Source organism: Diospyros lotus, unplaced genomic scaffold (assembly GCF_014633365.1).
Source record: "Diospyros lotus cultivar Yz01 unplaced genomic scaffold, ASM1463336v1 superscaf1, whole genome shotgun sequence".
In the NCBI taxonomy this organism is placed as follows: Eukaryota; Viridiplantae; Streptophyta; class Magnoliopsida; order Ericales; family Ebenaceae; genus Diospyros; species Diospyros lotus.
This window is the reverse complement of record NW_026267104.1, coordinates 1,786,988-1,803,882: the sequence shown is the minus strand read 5'-3', so window position 1 is coordinate 1,803,882 and position 16,895 is coordinate 1,786,988. Positions and strand designations below refer to the sequence as shown.

At 38.3% G+C, this 16,895-nt stretch overlaps 1 protein-coding gene across 6 annotated transcripts; it reads left to right on the top strand.

Annotated features, from left to right (window-relative positions):
- The first annotated feature begins 1,062 nt into the window (after positions 1-1,062).
- On the top strand, positions 1,063-13,657 carry LOC127792933 (uncharacterized). Of its 6 annotated transcripts, none has more exons than XM_052323613.1 (6): positions 1,063-1,628; positions 3,657-3,757; positions 11,090-11,187; positions 11,851-12,056; positions 12,697-12,740; positions 13,147-13,657. In XM_052323613.1, exons 1-5 carry the CDS (start codon positions 1,241-1,243, stop codon positions 12,738-12,740), a joined length of 837 nt encoding a protein of 278 aa, XP_052179573.1. In that variant the 5' UTR covers positions 1,063-1,240; the 3' UTR covers positions 13,147-13,657. The 6 variants fall into 6 exon arrangements, with proteins under 6 accessions (XP_052179573.1, XP_052179571.1, XP_052179572.1 ...); XM_052323611.1 differs by having other exon boundaries at positions 13,130-13,657; XM_052323612.1 differs by having other exon boundaries at positions 13,115-13,657.
- Positions 13,658-16,895: the final 3,238 nt, after the last annotated feature.

Genomic DNA, 16,895 nt, shown 5'->3' with positions numbered 1-16,895 from the left:
CTCTTTTACATTGAAAGTTTGAAACCTATATCTACTAAATTTCAACTGTTAAATGCTTTTAATTTTTGAGTATGTGGATCACCGTGATTGAGGGAATCCAATCATCAGCCCACTAGGTGGCCGACAACAACAAGGCCAGTCTCTTGGTTATTTCGTGTTTCAGTTCGATTTTTGGTTCAATTCGATTAGCACAATTTAAGTTTCGATTTGTTGGGGTTATTTGATCAATTTGGTTCAGTTGTTGCATATGGTTTGATCCAGTTCATAATTTTTTGTCGGTTCAATTATAACCAACTGCACATCTCTACAATTTGTAGAGTTTCTTGAATTTGAATTTATATATGTATGGGTTTATTTTGATTAAGGATGAAGTTGGTATTCTAAATAGAATTAAAAAGTCATTTGATGACTTTAAAAAACAAACATTATTGTGATGGCTACTCTAATGAAAATTGGCCAAAAAAAAATCAGATGGAAAATCAAATTGAAACTGAATAAGAGTAGGACCAAACTAGATTAATCAATCCAAACCAATCTAATTAACATAGAATAGTATATGTATATTATAGTATATATATGCAGTGCTACGCATGCACACTGCTATATGTATGTACATACATACAATAGCGTGTAGAATACACTACTATATTTATTTTGTCTTTTGCTCAAAATGGAGATTAGACCAAAAATTAAGTTTTGAAAATTTTCAAACAGATGATCAGACCAAACATATTTATTTTGGATCGAATTAGGTTTCTTAATTTGGTCTGGTTTTTAATTTAGATCAAAATTTAAATGCTTAAAATGTGATTGTAAAGACATAAAAATATAGTGATTTATTTGATATTTTAAAATTCAATATTCCCACTCTTCAAAAATTATAATAATTAATTTAACCTTAAAATTAAGATTTAATAATTTATTTGACCCATAACGCTTGAAAATATAAAATGCAGAATATAAGAGAGATCCCACGCACGCATCTTCACCAATTCTGGGAAGTATTGCGTGGAACCCTTTATTTATTTATTGTGAAACGTAGCCAACCCCAATGAATCAGGCAGTGGCAGTCACATGGCCGGCTCTACTGGATTCAACTACGCAACGTGTCGCCTCATAAGAGTACCCCCTTCTTGCAAAACGTGCAGCCCACTGCATCTTATCATATCCCGTCTTCGTCATCACTATTCCCACGAGAGAAACAAAATCGACGATCATTTCACAGTTTGTATCTTCGCCGATGGATTTCTGGAACAAAGCCCGGAGCTTTGCCGAGGAAGCGGCGAAGCGATCTCAGGAGCTGACAAAGGAGGCGGCGAGGCGCTCCCAGGATCTCACAATTGGCTCGTCGAAGCTCTCCGACATCGTCTCGGAGGCGTCGAAGCGGTCCAAGGAGATCGCCGCTGAGGCCTCGAAGCGCGCCGACCAGATCAAGGAGGAGGCGCTTAAGCGCGCCGACCAGATCAAGTCCCAGATTCCCTCCGCCTCCGCGCTGTCGTCTCTCGTCGACTCTTCGCCGGAGACTCCTTCCACGGTGGCGGATCTCGAGAGGTTTGGGGTCTCCGATGAGCTGAGGGATTTTGTCAAGGGCATTACATTCGACACTTTCCGGGATTTTCCCTTGGAAGGTAACTTCTTGAGCCGTGTTTCTCGTCTTTTTTTCGTTCTGTTTGATTTACACATTTAGATTTAGCAAGAGAAATGCAACTTCGATATTGATTTGGTGGTTGATTCCAGTCTAATTAGTAATTTTGTAGCCAGGACCGGCCCTGGGCATAGGCTGCCTAGGCAGCCGCCTAGGGCCCATGCCCATTTTCAGCCAGCAGGGGCATGCCAATTTTAATTTTCAGATTTTAAATTAATTAATAAAATAAAATTAATTAAAAAGAATAAATTTAAAAATAAAAGAGACGTTAGGCGCCATGCTTATTTAAGACCATTGTAAATTTTTAATTAATATCGATCTCTCACATTTCTTTTATCAATAATTAATCTCATGAGTATCAATATAATTTTTAATTAATCTCAATTTCTCATTTTCCTTTATTAATAATCAATTCCATTCCTATGCGTCTGGTAGTAGCACTCATCCCCTCACAACTATTCCATGCATTTTTAATTAATCTCAATCTCCCCCTTATATGATTGTATCACAACTATTTTCATGCATCTGGCAGTAGTCGCGACTCCATCATCTTCCTCAATTCCACTCCTTCCCAATTTTTTATCCATCCATTATCACTGCATCTGTCATCAATTTGCAGGTGTAGGTGTTCAATCCAATTGATTTCATAATTATGCATTTTCTTTGGTGATTCTATTTTTGTTCTCATCATCCCGTTGTGTGATTTATCAGTTATGTCTTTTGATTTTTTTTATTAGCCCTTAAATTACCAATTAATTTTGTGTTTATATTTCAATATTTGTGATCTCTCTCTTATTTGTGAATCTACACTAATGGATTGACGATTATGTCTATTGAAAAATATATATTGGAACAAATTAATTATAATAGTTTAATTATTGATTTTTCATCTAAAACTACTAAAAAATAAATTTAAAGTGAAATATTGTGAATTTTATATAATAATTTTTTTATTTATATTAATTTTATTTTTAAAGATAGTCGTAGAGGGCCTAATAAAAAATTTAGCTTAGTGCCCCTATAATCTCAGGGCTGGCCCTGTTTGTAGCCTAGTAGACTGAATATTATTATATGGTAATGGTCAGACTGTGTTAAGTTTCTTGACCATTTTCGTTCCTAAAACTTTCTCACATGGATTTTACTTTTTAGCATGAAACTTGACACTGTCTGACCATGGATTAGTAATTGTAATCTAGGTTATAGGAAGCTTGTAAATTATAATGCCCCTTTTTTGCTAGTAGTTTTAATGAGTGGATTTGTTTGGTAGAACTTCATTAGGACACACCTAACTTGGGTGCAAAAAAGGTGAAATCACTCACCTTAAGGGCCCCCCACACACTGCCCCACGCACGTGGGAGGGGTTAATCACGGTATACTGCGGCCCCTAAGGTAGGAGGCACAGTGCATGGTGCCCACAAGAAACCACTCTCACAGGAGGGTGAAACTCCCACACTGCGACTGCCATGACTCGAACCTGCATCATTGGGTGCAATCTATTACCCTGAAAACCATCTGGGAGCCACCCCCACACTTACCTGTTCGTGTGTGTGTGTGTGTTGCAAGAATCTTATATGACAGGGCAACCACGGTACAGCTTAAAAGTAGCTCCATTTCAAATTTTCATGTCGATGTCATGCCTTCAACATAAGGAAACAAGTCTCAAAAGCCGTCGGTGTTGAACCAACCTAAAGGCAGGAGCTTTGCACTGGGCCTTGAATTTATTGGCCTTGATAGATCAGAATAGAGAAAAAAGGTACATGTAGCCAACCCAAATGGTTCAAAATGAAAGCTTAATTGGATTGAGTATCTAATAATAGTAGTTTCAAAAATAGGATCGAGTGCATCTGGTGTTGCATGTTTGAATTTTAATCCATTAAAGTACGCCAACATTGACACACGGACAATGTTCTTATGTTTACCTTTGTATGATATTAGTGCTCATTCATTGTCTTTCTCGTGCAGATGATACATAAAGTCTCTGATATTTTTTTAATTGTTTTTGGTTATTCAGATGATTCAGAAATGTCTGATGTTCCCACAGTCTCAAATATTCGTCAAGATCTCACAGCTTGGCAAGAAAGACATGCCAAACTTGTTCTCTTGACAGTAAAGGTATTTTGTATCTTGTTACTAAATCTAGCATTTGAAAGGAACATACTGTAAACAAGAGAATAATACAGTGGATGAGATCAACTTATAGTTTGATTGTACATTTGTTTTGAGGATCAAGTGTTAAGAAACTAAGAATGCATCTGGGGCTTTGTTTATTAATATTGAGTGTAGTGTTCTTGTCTTGAATTCACTTCATGTTTCTCGTATTTCATCTTTCTTAATACAAAGTAGGTTTTCCTGTCTTTCTTTTTATCAATAAGATAACTTACCTTAATAATGTTGCTGGAAATGAATCTGTTCATGTTTCTTGTATTTCATGTTTCTTAATACAAAATAGGTTTTCCTGTCTTTCTTTTTATCAATAAGATAACTTACCTTAATAAATGTTGCTGGAAATGAATCTGTTTTTTCTTTTCTAATACCACGCTACATTGTTGAAGCTCTTTGTTCTACAGTCTCCATCACCTATATATGCTCATATGTTGTTTTCTATTTGCGCTACTTGTGGTTTGTATTCTATATTTTAGGATGGTTGATGCTCTTGGAAGAGGAAAATAGAGTAATAGCTGTTTACTGAATCAGATATGAAAGAGAGTGCTAGAGAGACAATGATAGACTAATGTGAGCAAGTCAGTAAACTGAATACGTAATTTTCTTTCAACCTTGCCTTAATCCTATATGGCCCATGATAAATCTATGCCATACCTTGTGACCACTGTCATGTGATAAGAGCAGGTGAGGGAAATTGGGTAATAGCCTATTAGTAGAAGGGGTAACATTGTAATAAAGGGGACAAGCAGTTAGAAGGATAGAAGTATGTAGAAGATTGGTAGTTAGCCGCATGTATTTCAAATGTTGGCGCCACTCCTTGAAGAGGGTATATAAGCCAACACGCTGCTGGAGCAACAGGTTTTTGAATACAATTGGATCATATTTCCTCTCTCATATTCTCTCGCTCTCTCTCTCCCTCTATATTTCCTTCTCTCCCGGTTCACAATTCCTGCGCAATTCATTCTGAATTATGGGAGAATCCCCAGTTAGAATAGAGATATGACAATCTGGTATCAGAGCAACTTCTTGGGCGATTGGGAGGGTCGTGGCAGACGGAACCAAGATGAAACATATGGAGGTGCAACTCCAGCAGGTGACGACGTCGGTATTTGAGATGTAGATTAGGATGGACATGTTTGAAAATTCGATGGAAAGAAGGATTGATGGAGCAATGAACTTGTGGCGGGAGGAGAATAGGTCACAAGCTGCTCGATTGGAGGAGTAGATGAGAGGACAGAACCAAACTCTCTAAGATCACAAACTCTCTGAGATCACATGCATCGGTTTATGCTGATGCTCATGCCAAACTCAGGTATGAATCTCACCTGAGTTCCCTTCGAGGGAACATTCGGAACCAATCCTAAATGGCCAAGGAGGTAATTGCATATCAGAGGGATCTGTTGAATTGAAATAGAGCAATTGGTGATGGAAGAAAACGCAGGTGTCAGGAGGCCGAGCGTTGCACAAGGATCGAACCAAATCGGTCCGTTGATGCTGCGAATGGAGATTCCCCTATTTGATGGCCAGAACCCGCGATGGTGGGTGAGGTGATGTGAGAGAGTGTTCTATCTCTACAATGTGGCCGAACAACATAAGGTAACAATTGCAGCTGGCTACCTTAATGATGTGGGAGATGCATGGTACCAGGGGTGGATGGGAGTGAAGGAAGAGTGCTCCTGGGAAGAATTTGTGGAGGGACTGTGTGGGAGATTTGGGGAGAAAAGGAATGTTAGACGTAGTGGAAGAATTTAATAGGCTTAGACAAGGGGGGATCTGTGCAGGTTTACCAGCAAAGGTTTGAGGAGTTGAAGGCCCTCATGTTGATCTCCAATCCCACCCTTACTGAGGGTTACTTCGTATCACGTTTCATCAATGGCTTGAACGAGGAGATTCGCCTCACCGTGAAAATGTTTCAACCAAAAACAGTACAACAGGTTACGGAGTGTGCTAAGCTGCAAGAGCTAGCAATAAAGGCATTAACGAAGAAGTAGAAAGGGATGAGCAAGGGATGGCAGGCGATGCCTCTGCAACAGAGTAGCCAGGAGTGGAACAAAGAAGGTGGAACATGGGGACCAAGTGGCAAGGCGTTAGCTCTACCAGCTCCATCCCAATCATTCGGGAACAGTTTGAGAGGACAGAAGAGGTTAGCAGGACTTTGCTTCAGGTGTGGGGACAAGTACGCTCTAGGCCATCAATGCAAACGCCAGTTGCTGCTACTAGAAGGAACAGAGGAAGAAGAGGTTGGAGAAACAGAGAACCAAGAGAAAGAAGAAGAGGATGAGAAAATGGAGATCTCCCTTTATGCTTTAAGGGGAGTGTCCACAAGTAAGATCATAAAAGTAGATGGCAAAGCACAGGAGGACGACTTGTCAATACTCATTGACAGTGGAAGCACACATAGCTTCCTCGATGAAAGAGTAGCTAAGAGGGTCCATTGCAGACTCACAGGGACTCATCCACTGTCTGTTACTGTGGCTAATGGACATAAGGTGATTTGTAAGTCAGCTTGTATGGGATTTTATTGGCAGATGCAAGGGGAAGACTTTGAAGCTAACTTAAGACTCCTCAAGTTAGGAGGTTGTGACATGGTCTTGGGCATGGATTGGATGAGAGAAGTAAGCCTCATTTGCTTTGATTTTAAGAAAATGGACGTCACTTTCGAAAAAGGGGGAAAACGAATGACTATCATTGGCAATGCAGAGGCTGGTACTTGCAAGCTTATTTCGGGAAAAAGATTACATAAGCTATTCAAAAGCAAGTGGATTCAGGTGGCTCAATTGTTCTCAATACGAGCAATTGATCAGGAAGAGGAGGAACCAGACTATGGTGGGAAACTCATACTGGACTCAATGAGGGATGGCTCCATCCCCTGGGAGGTAAACCAACTGGACTGACTTGATGAACTCTTAGCTGAATTTAAGGATTTGTCTGAGGAACCTAAGGCTCTACCACCTCCTAGACCTTTGGACCACACCATAAACCTTAAATCCAATTTCGAGCCTGTTAACATTCGCTCTTACCGGTATCCCCCAAAACAGAAGGTTGAGATTGAACGCATGATAAAAGAAATGCCACACCAATCGATTATTAGACCTAGCATCAGCCCATATGCCTCTCCTCTTCTCTTAGTCAAAAAGAAGGATGGCAGTTGGCGGTTTTGCATTGACTATCGCCAACTCAACTCCCTTACCATAAAGAACAAGTTCCCTATTCCAATCATAGAGGACCTATTAAATGAGTTACATGGGGCCAAAGTTTTCTCCAAACTCGACATCCATTCAGGATATCATCAAATCCGTATGAACCCCCAAGATATCCATAAAACAGCTTTTAGAACTCACCAAGGGCACCACGAATTCTTAGTAATGCCTTTTGGTTTGACCAATGCACCAACAACCTTCCAAGCCCTCATGAATAAGATATTTGAACCCTATCTACGCCAATTCACTTTGGTTTTCTTCGATGATATCCTAATTTACAACCCCATCTTTCCTAAACACCTAGAGCACTTAAGGACAACTCTGCAAATCCTCCGATTCAATAAGTTGTTCATCAAGAAGTCCAAATGTGCCTTTGCACAAACCCAGGTGGAATATCTTGGTTATGTTATATCCGGAAAGGGAGTGAGCACGAACCCCCAAAAGGTAGTAGCCATGATTGCCTGGCCAAGACCGACTAACGTGAAGGCCCTGCGAGGATTCTTGGGCCTTACAGGCTATTACAGACGATTTGTTAAAAATTACAACATCATCAGTAAGCCATTAACTGAGTTGCTAAAGAATGAGGGATTTCTTTGGGGTGAAGCAGCCGAAGTTGCCTTTGATAGGCTGAAGAAGGCCATGAGTGAGGTTCTTACATTGAACCTCCCTGATTTTAATCAGCCGTTTGTACTAGAGATTGATGCCAACAACTATGGGGTTGGAGTAGTGTTGGCACAAGGAGGAAGACCCATAGCCTTTATCAGTCAAGCTTTAGCACCAAAGCACCTAGGCCTCATTGTATACGAGAAAGAACTACTGGCTGTTTTGATAGTAGTAGAGAAGTGGAGGCATTATTTGGAGGGAAGTAAGGTCATTATTCAAACAGATCATGAAAGCCTAAAATTCCTATTGCAGCAGAAACTCCAAACACACTTCCAAAGAAAAGGTATGTCTAAACTAATGGGTTTTGATTATATCATCCAATACAGGAAGGGACATGAGAACAAAGCAGCAGACGCCCTTTCTCGCTGCATGGAAGAAGGGACTTTAGCGGCCATGACTTCTGTTATACCGAAATGGTACTTAGAAGTAGCATCCAGTTACGAGAAAGAAGACTGGACCAAGGATCTAATGGAGCAACTGACCCTAGAGCCTACTAGCAGACTGGGCTATTCACTAAAGAATGGATTGCTAAGGTACAAAGAGAAGTTGGTGATCGGAGGTGATGAGCTGCCACGAAGGAAGATTCTGACAGCCCTACATGACTCTCCGGTAAGAGGCCACTCTGGGGTCCAAAGTACATACAACAAGGTACATCAGTTGTTCTATTGGTCGGGGCTGAAAAAGGCGGTGCAAGATTACATGAAGGGCTGTGACATTTGCAGTCGGTGTAAGCATGAGAGCATTCACCCTCCAGGGCTGCTACAGTCGTTGCCTATGCTGGAGTAGGCCTGGTCCAGCATCAGCATGGACTTCGTGGAAGGATTGCCTAAGTCAGAAGGCAAGGACTACATACTGGTAGTCGTGGACAGACTTACAAAGTACAACCACTTCTTAAGCCTTGCACATCCCTTCACAGCCCAAGAAGTGGCACGAGTGTTCCTCGACTAGGTGGGTAAATTGCACGGATTGCCACAAGTCATTGTGATAGATTGGGACAAAGTCTTCACCCTCCTACTATGGAGGGAACTCATGAAATCACTCGGTACCAAGCTCCATATGTCATCAGCATACCATCTGGAAACAGATGGATAGACGGAACCGGTGAATCAATGCCTTGAGACCTACCTTCGGTGCGTGTACGGCACAAGTGGCAACCCTTGGTACAATGGTGGTACAACACCAACCACCATTCCACCTTAAAGATGACTCCATTTGAGGCGCTATTGGGCTACAAACCACCAGTATTACCTACTAGTGGAGGTCACAATTTGGTGGCCACAGTGGACGACTATCTGGATCAGAGGCAGCAAGTTATGCAAACCCTAAAGAAGGAATGGGCAAAAGCCCAAAACAGAATGAAACAATACGCTGACAAGGAGAGGAGCGAACGAAATTTCTCAATTGGGGACCGGGTATATCTGAAATTGAGGTAAGCCCAATGAAAGACCCTATCTCCAAAAGCAGTGTCCAAACTCAGTCCCAAGTTCTATGGGTTGTATGAGGTGTTAGCTCGGGTGGGCAAAGCGGTGTATAGACTACAACTAACAGCAGAGACCTCCATCCATCTAGTTTTTCATGTATCTCTCCTCAAACCCTCTCTTAGCACTAGTTCGGTGAGTGCAACCCTACCTCTGGCCGTCCCAGAGACCCAACAGGTAGCTGAGCCTGTAGCTATCGTGGGCAAGAGAGTGATTTACAAACAGAAACTACCTCTTACACAGGTGCTGGTCCGATGGTTCACCCTATATCCGGAAAACAAGACATGGGAGTATTTACCAGACTTACTCCAACAATTTCCAAGAGCAATAGGACTCCTCTAAACTCTTCTTGAGGACAAGAAGAATTCCAAGGGAAGGGGAATTGTCATGTGATAAGAGCAGGTGAGGGTAACCGGGTAATAGCCTATTAGTAGAAGGGGTAACATTGTAATAAAAGAGACAAGCGGTTAGAAGGATAGAAGTATGTAGAAGATCGGTAGTTAGCCGCATGTATTTCAAATGTTGGCGCCACTCCTTGAGGAGGGTATATAAGCCAACACACGCTGCTGGAGCAGCAGGTTTTTTAATACAATTGGATCATATTTCCTCTCTCATATTCTCTCGACTCTCTCACTCTCTCTTTGAGCTCTCTCTCTCTCTCCATCTGTATTTCCTTCTCTTCCAGTTCACAATTCCTGCGCAATTCATTCTGAATTGCGAGAGAATCCCCAGTCAGAATAGAGATTTGACAATCCATCAAACTTCTTTGTTGCCCAGTCCACAGGTAAACCCAATAAAACTAGTTCTGGTTCTGAGCCACCCCTAAGTGAGATTAGGTTAGGCTTTTAGTTTCATTCTTTAAGGCAGATGCCAGAGCAAAATAGACTTTACTAGTATGCTTTCTCACTCATCATGGAAACATTTGACCCAAGACTGTTCATTCAAAATCTCAAAATATTAGCTTCAAATTGTATGCTGCTGCTGCTGCTCTGTTACATAAGTTAGCAGCAATCAAAATCTGGAAGGAAGCATCAAGAAAAAAAATCTGAAAGGAATCATGAAATGTTCTTCATGCAAATTGAATATTATATAAATGATGCCCAGATGACAAAAATTATAGCAAGCTGCATGGCTTCTACATTCTTGTATGCCCCATCGGTGCAAGGAGATGACTGAGCTAGCAGCATGGAAACAAGATTCTGGGATGCCCTAGACTTTTCCGGACCATTATAAAATTATCTAGTATGTCCTAGATTCCTCTCATATATAAAGGGAATGTAACATGGGAAGCCATGGGAGACAAAAAGCCAAGAGTCTAGGATGTGAGGGGACATCTTTTCTTAGCATCTCAACCACTGGTTCAGGAAGTGGTAGGCTTTATAAACCCTCTCCGCCCTCATTTGTAATTATCCTCTAATCCTTTAGTTCTCTCAAGTTCTCTAATAGAGTGATTATTCAGAGGTGCTCTCCCTAGAGCTTTGTGAGCTTTCAAGAACCATTCCTAAGGCATCCACAGGATGGTTGCTGAAGACATATAAAAGGGTGGAAGATTGACTTAGTTAGCCACCAATAGAGGGCTTGGTTTATTCTAAGTGTCACATGACCTACTCGGGAGAGTGGTTCAACCGTGACAACTGGGGTCAGAACGACCACATAGATCAGAACGATCAGAATTGTGAAAGTTGCTCTGTTAAGCTTTTAAAATCATTGAGCAATTGATTTTTAACAAGGTCAACAAGGGGAGTCTGCCCCAGCAAGGTGTCATCTTGATAACATAAAAACTTGTCAAAGCACACTCAAATTTCCCTAGTTTTTATAGAAGTTGGTTGTTACTTGTTTGTGAGTATATATGCTATAATATCCATCCATTATCCATTGCACTGATTTGAGTATCAATCTGTGCGTGCATCATGCCATCTAACTTGTGTATTCTTCTGCAGGAAATTTCAAAATTGAGATACGAGTTATGCCCACGCGTGATGAAAGAGAGGAAGTTCTGGAGGATATACTTTATCCTGGTTAATAGTCATGTGGCTCCGTAAGTAACTTGTCCTATTGAAATACTTTCATTTTGTTACTGAATGAGGGCCTTTTCATTGCATTGGCAACTTAGTGCAATCTTTTGATTGTTCAATGCAAGTTTTCTACAGTCTCTGGATCCACAGAGATGGAAATTCTGATACTTCAAGTTTGAGAAAGTCTTTATCACTCCTTTGAAGTCTCAATCTTGACCCTGGATACGTTGAACTAAAACAATGACATCCTGTATGGGTCTTCATGTTTCTCTTTCTGTTTTGGGGTGGGTGGGGGTAATATCCTTCAAAAGCATTTGATTTGAATTAAGTTTAATATGTCTATTATTGTGATAGACCAGTGTACTACTGTCTTAGATGATTTAGTGTGATTTATTTTCAAAATTACCAACGAGCCTTTCATCCCAAGGTGCAGTCCTACTATTGATACTTTGGTTAGTACATGGAGACTGTATCCTATCTGCTCCTTTCAGTGAACTACGAGAATGGGGTTTAGAATTTCTGCAAGGTTTTTGCATGTTGAGCTTAGTATGCATTTTGAAACTTGTGGACATTGTCTTGGGAGTTTAACTTTTGAAATATCCATTCACCTCCTTTTCATAGTCTTATAGGTGTACTGGTTCATTGGTTTAGTGATTTATTATTAATTTTTTTAATCTGTTGTTAAGGTATGAAAAGCGCTACATGGAAGATTCTGAGTTAGAATCTTCTAAACAAGTGAAAGATGACAAAACGAAGGAAACTTCAACAGTTGGAACTACTTCTGTAACAGAAACAGGAGGTATGAACCAGAAAAGTAAAAACTCTTCAGCTACTGAACAGGACTTGGATGCATTTCTTCTTGGAGGTCTTGGTGACAGTGATGAGGAACCAGGCATGCCAATAACCCTTGACTTGTTAACTTATGTGTATTATTTTTCTACCAACACAAGGCCCTCGTCTATTTCTTACTTTAATGCTTAATTGGCATGTTATGCATATTCTGCTATCATTCATTTCATTATGCTTATCAGATGTGAAACTTTTTCCACAATGTGTTTGATGACTTCATGTGCTTTACACTAAGCCACCATAAGGATCACATGTTAAACAATTTTTAGGAATAATTGAAGTGCCCAAAAGCTGTTTATGTCAGTCTAAACTGCCAGAAGAAGCCCCAAAAGCAGTTCTAATCAAAGGACTGCAATATATATTATACGTAATTTGTGAACTGCCTGTGTAAGGGTTTTGTGTCATTCTATCTGTGTCTTGATGCCAGTCCAAGCTTATGAGATGATTACCCATAAAATTACTCATGGGATTCCAACACTATCCATGATTGTCCTATCAAGTTGTGTTCCTGATGATTACGCAATCTTTTGTGTACTATATGTGTATGTAATGCATCAACTGGGCTTTCTGTTTCTTGTTCATTATCCTTATTTCTTAAATGACTGGACAGTGTGGAAAATTTATATTCTTCCTTCTACTTGTTTTGAGGGGTTGGCAAAGTTATTATCTATTTGGTCTTTCAGATGATGGAGATGGAGGTCTCGATGAAGATTTTGACAAGATCTAGGTGTGGTAAGCACTCTTGAGTTTTTTATTATTTACTTATGAATGCCGTGATTGATCTCATTCCAGTCCTTCTCATGAACCATACGAGATAGCACTAATGCAGCCAACGGTATTGTTATTTTTTTTTTTTAATTTTAACTTAACCCAGGGGTAGTGTTTTCAGAAAATAAGGTCATAGATAGAAATGATAAGTGACCTAGAATTATTGTTTCCAGTCTAATCCTCTGAGATTATGATATCTATGCAAATCTCTCTGAATAAGATGGCTGCAGAAATGTTTCTTTTCTTATCTTATATATTACATTCAATGTTGTTATTGCTTTTGCATGTCTAGAACTTAAAAGTGACCACCTCTCAAATTTAACTCGTTCATAGTTCAATATGAACTAGATCTGATCCGTGAACAGGCTTACTGGAAATGGAGTTGGGTATGATGGTGGTTGACATTGATGGTTACGATATTTCTAGTTTCGGTGTTCACTTCATACTGAAACTGATATGAATTTGGAGGAAGCAAAAGAGAAAACAGATGAAGGCTGCACCAGTTGTGGCTTCACACAATCGGCTAATGCTACTGAATTTTCCAAGGGGGTGAAGCACTGCAATCAGTGAAAGGAGAGAAGATTACTGCTTTAAAATTGTTATTTATTTGTGTTTTTATCCCATGTATCTGTTCTTTCCATCGTCTTTCTTGTAATTCTTTTGCTCTTCACATGGGGAAAAGGTGGAGATACATGCATACATATCTTGTTGAAGCAACTGCTGCTAGCTGCTGTGCTATAACTATAAAGGGCCTCAATTGCCATGTTAAGCCTGCTGTTCAAATGCATTTTCTGTGTTCCTTTGCCTTTCTGTATTATTTTTAGTGAAAAAGTACCAAAATAAACAATCAGGCCCTTGTAAGTTGTCCTTTTCTTTTTCTTTTTCTCTTTTAAGATTAGATCTGAATTATTGCTTCCATTTGATTTTGTAATTAGCATTTATGTGTTTGTTTTCAGTCTGTTTTTAGATTATTATTATTTTTATTTCTTGGTGAGAAAGTTGAAGACTAATTAAGTCTATTTTTATTTTTGTTGTCCGTGACATTTATTTATATATTGCAAACAAAAATAGGAGTATTAATAATTACATTATTTTAATGTAAGGTATTACTAATTTAATCATCAAATGCATGAATCTGCTGGTGAGTATAAACGGCCAATGAAAATACAATTCAACAATAATAAATACATATAATCATACAATTCAACCAATTGTATGCATATTATTATTATTTTTTTACAATGTGAGAAATTCGAGAAGTCCTCGATTATGGATAATATTTGGTCGAAGCGTCTCAACCTTCTTAAAATTTATGATTCGTCTTGATCACGATTTAGGTGTATGAATAAATTTGTTATAAATTAAAATTTGGAGTCTGATTCTTGTAATAAATATAAATAATTGCATAATTTCTTAAGAATACAAAATAATTGTAATAATTGCATAATTGCTATTCTTAGGAGTTTTGTATGTATATTATTATATTGGGTTCCACAATATCTCCTTGGATATGGTTGGTAATGCTTAATAGTTTCCACAATATCTAATCATGTTACAATTATTTTTCATTCAATGAATTTTCCCCATTCTCTTTTGGGTGGTCTAAATTTAATTATGTATCATCATCTTGTTTTTAATACAATAAAATCATTTTTAATCCATGTTTTGTATGATCTCATATATATGCTACAACATCCTTGTTTTAATTATTTCTACATTTTACATGATTAGTAGTAACATGACCTCCTCCACATGGCATATTATTATATTTATTTATATAGATTAAAAGTTCAACAAACACACCACCCAGAACCGCTAAGTAATAATAACATAAACCAAGTCTAATTCAGAATGTCAATAGCTAAGCTAATATATTTAAATCAAGATATCAACAACCAACACATACTTAAATAGCCAAGGGAATGTCCACATGGAGTCATTTGGCATACTTTTATCAGAGTCTGCTTTAGTCCCAACTCAACTGTTAAGATATATGTATAATTTATGTATTTATTTATCCATCAATATTTATTGGATGATATGCTTTTTGCCAGGTCTGACAGACTTGGTGGTCCTTTATTCCTATAGCTTGAATTTCATGCTTTATGTAATTCCAATTTGTCAACATATATATATATCATTGCCTTCTTTGACCCGTGCTCTTTATCATTTTTGTCCACCCCTCTAATTGAATGTCCCCTTTAGACTTTAGACTTGGTATTTGAAAAATCCTACTTGTATAAATAATTAAGAGAATAATTAAAAATATAAAATGACAAAAATATTCTTACCTAATTTTTTGTTATCGCTTGCTCGGATTTCATGAAGCAAGTCGGATTGCTCTTCACCCCATGATGAAACCCAATCGAGTTTCATGAAATTCGGATTTCACCCATCTATGACATTTTAATGATCGATAATGAAGTTCAATTTAAGAAGTCTGATTCAATCATCAAGTTTGTCATTCTGTCGGTATTGTAGTACGGTCCATTTCACTTTTATTATTATGCATTATTTTCAAACCTCATGTAGGGTTGCAAAGTAAATGAATAAAATTAAAAATATGATTATTATATATATATATATATATATTGAGTTGGTGTCACATGAAATTAAGCTAAGTTATGCTCAATATATTTTAAAGTTTGATATAATACAACCAGTACTCTTCACTTTTTAAAAATTATGGTGACTGCCTCATTAACTCCAAAAAATTATATCATATTACCCTCAAATGTTAGATTTAGGTTAGATAAGATACCCTTCAAATTTTAAAAAATTACATCAATTTCTTAATGAATATTTGATATACCCTATGAGCATCGTTTGGTAGCATTGGAACCCGGCGGGCGTTTGGGGGCAGATAAAATATTGGGGAAGAAGAAGAGAAAGGCGAATACAAACCATGGGATTTGGATCCAGTTATCAGACAGCTCTTCACATATATCATACATAATTGGAGTTGGTGACAAAGAACTCTTGAGACATCTTCTTCCTTGTGAAGTGTTCATTTCAACTTCAAGGGATTTGTCACCACATCCAATTACTGGGGTCCTACTGAGCAAATCTCCAGCCGTAAGGCCAGGTCTTTGTATTGGCCTTGTACTGTCAGATATCTGTCTCTTATGGTGTCACTGTAGCCTCTCCCAAGCATAATTCCAAATTCCAATGAATCATTTCTCAATAATTAGTCAGTCAGCTCCAACCCATTGGAATTGCCATCTCTGCCAATGACCATGACCATGCCCCCAAAGCCTCTTCAAAAACTAATAGTTGACCATAATCCTATTCATTCATTCATACCAACTTCACGGCATTTACCATCTCCAGATGGCAAAGTCAATTGATCGTGAGAGATGAAAGACAACCCTTATTAAATATTATAGGGAAAGTTCTATGTCTTTAATATTTGTATTTGAGGAGGTTTTTGTCTTAAATAGTAGTTTGCAAAGAGTTTTCAAGGAATCGTTGATTTCTGAACAATTCCTGATCCCTGAAGAATTATTGATGAGATATCATTTATTATTAATAAATAAATACTTCTAATGAGATTATATCTTCTATTTACATTATATATATTTAAGCTTATTTTAAAGAGATCTTATCTTAGATAGTGTCTGAACCTCACATTTATGTCCCCAAATTGCAGAATTAACATATAACATGTCTATACGTACATCATGTTTTGTCACACCAATTTCGTCTTTTAATCATTTTTAATCCACAATTAATGTTACGCGGTTAATAATTGATGATATTGGCCATGTGCTTGTCAAATTGTTGTGGCCCTATTAATTCCATTATCAGTAGCAAAAACCCACTTTAGGGCACCACATAATCTTCCTATTCTAATCTTATCTGATTTTTCTAGGTAGTGTCATCAATGTATTTGCGGGCCAAAGTACTCCATTATTGGCCTAAAATGTTGCATAATTAATTTGCTCAGTTGTCCTGTGCTTCATTAAAATGCCAAATTCTTGGCAAATGCATCTCAGCAAAGGCCAAGTCCTTCTAGCTAGGTTGTATCATCGATGAGTCTTTTCACCATTTCTTTTGGTTGAAATATTAGGTGATAATTCTTTAGTTCAGTTTTCAATTGGATCTTAACACTAAG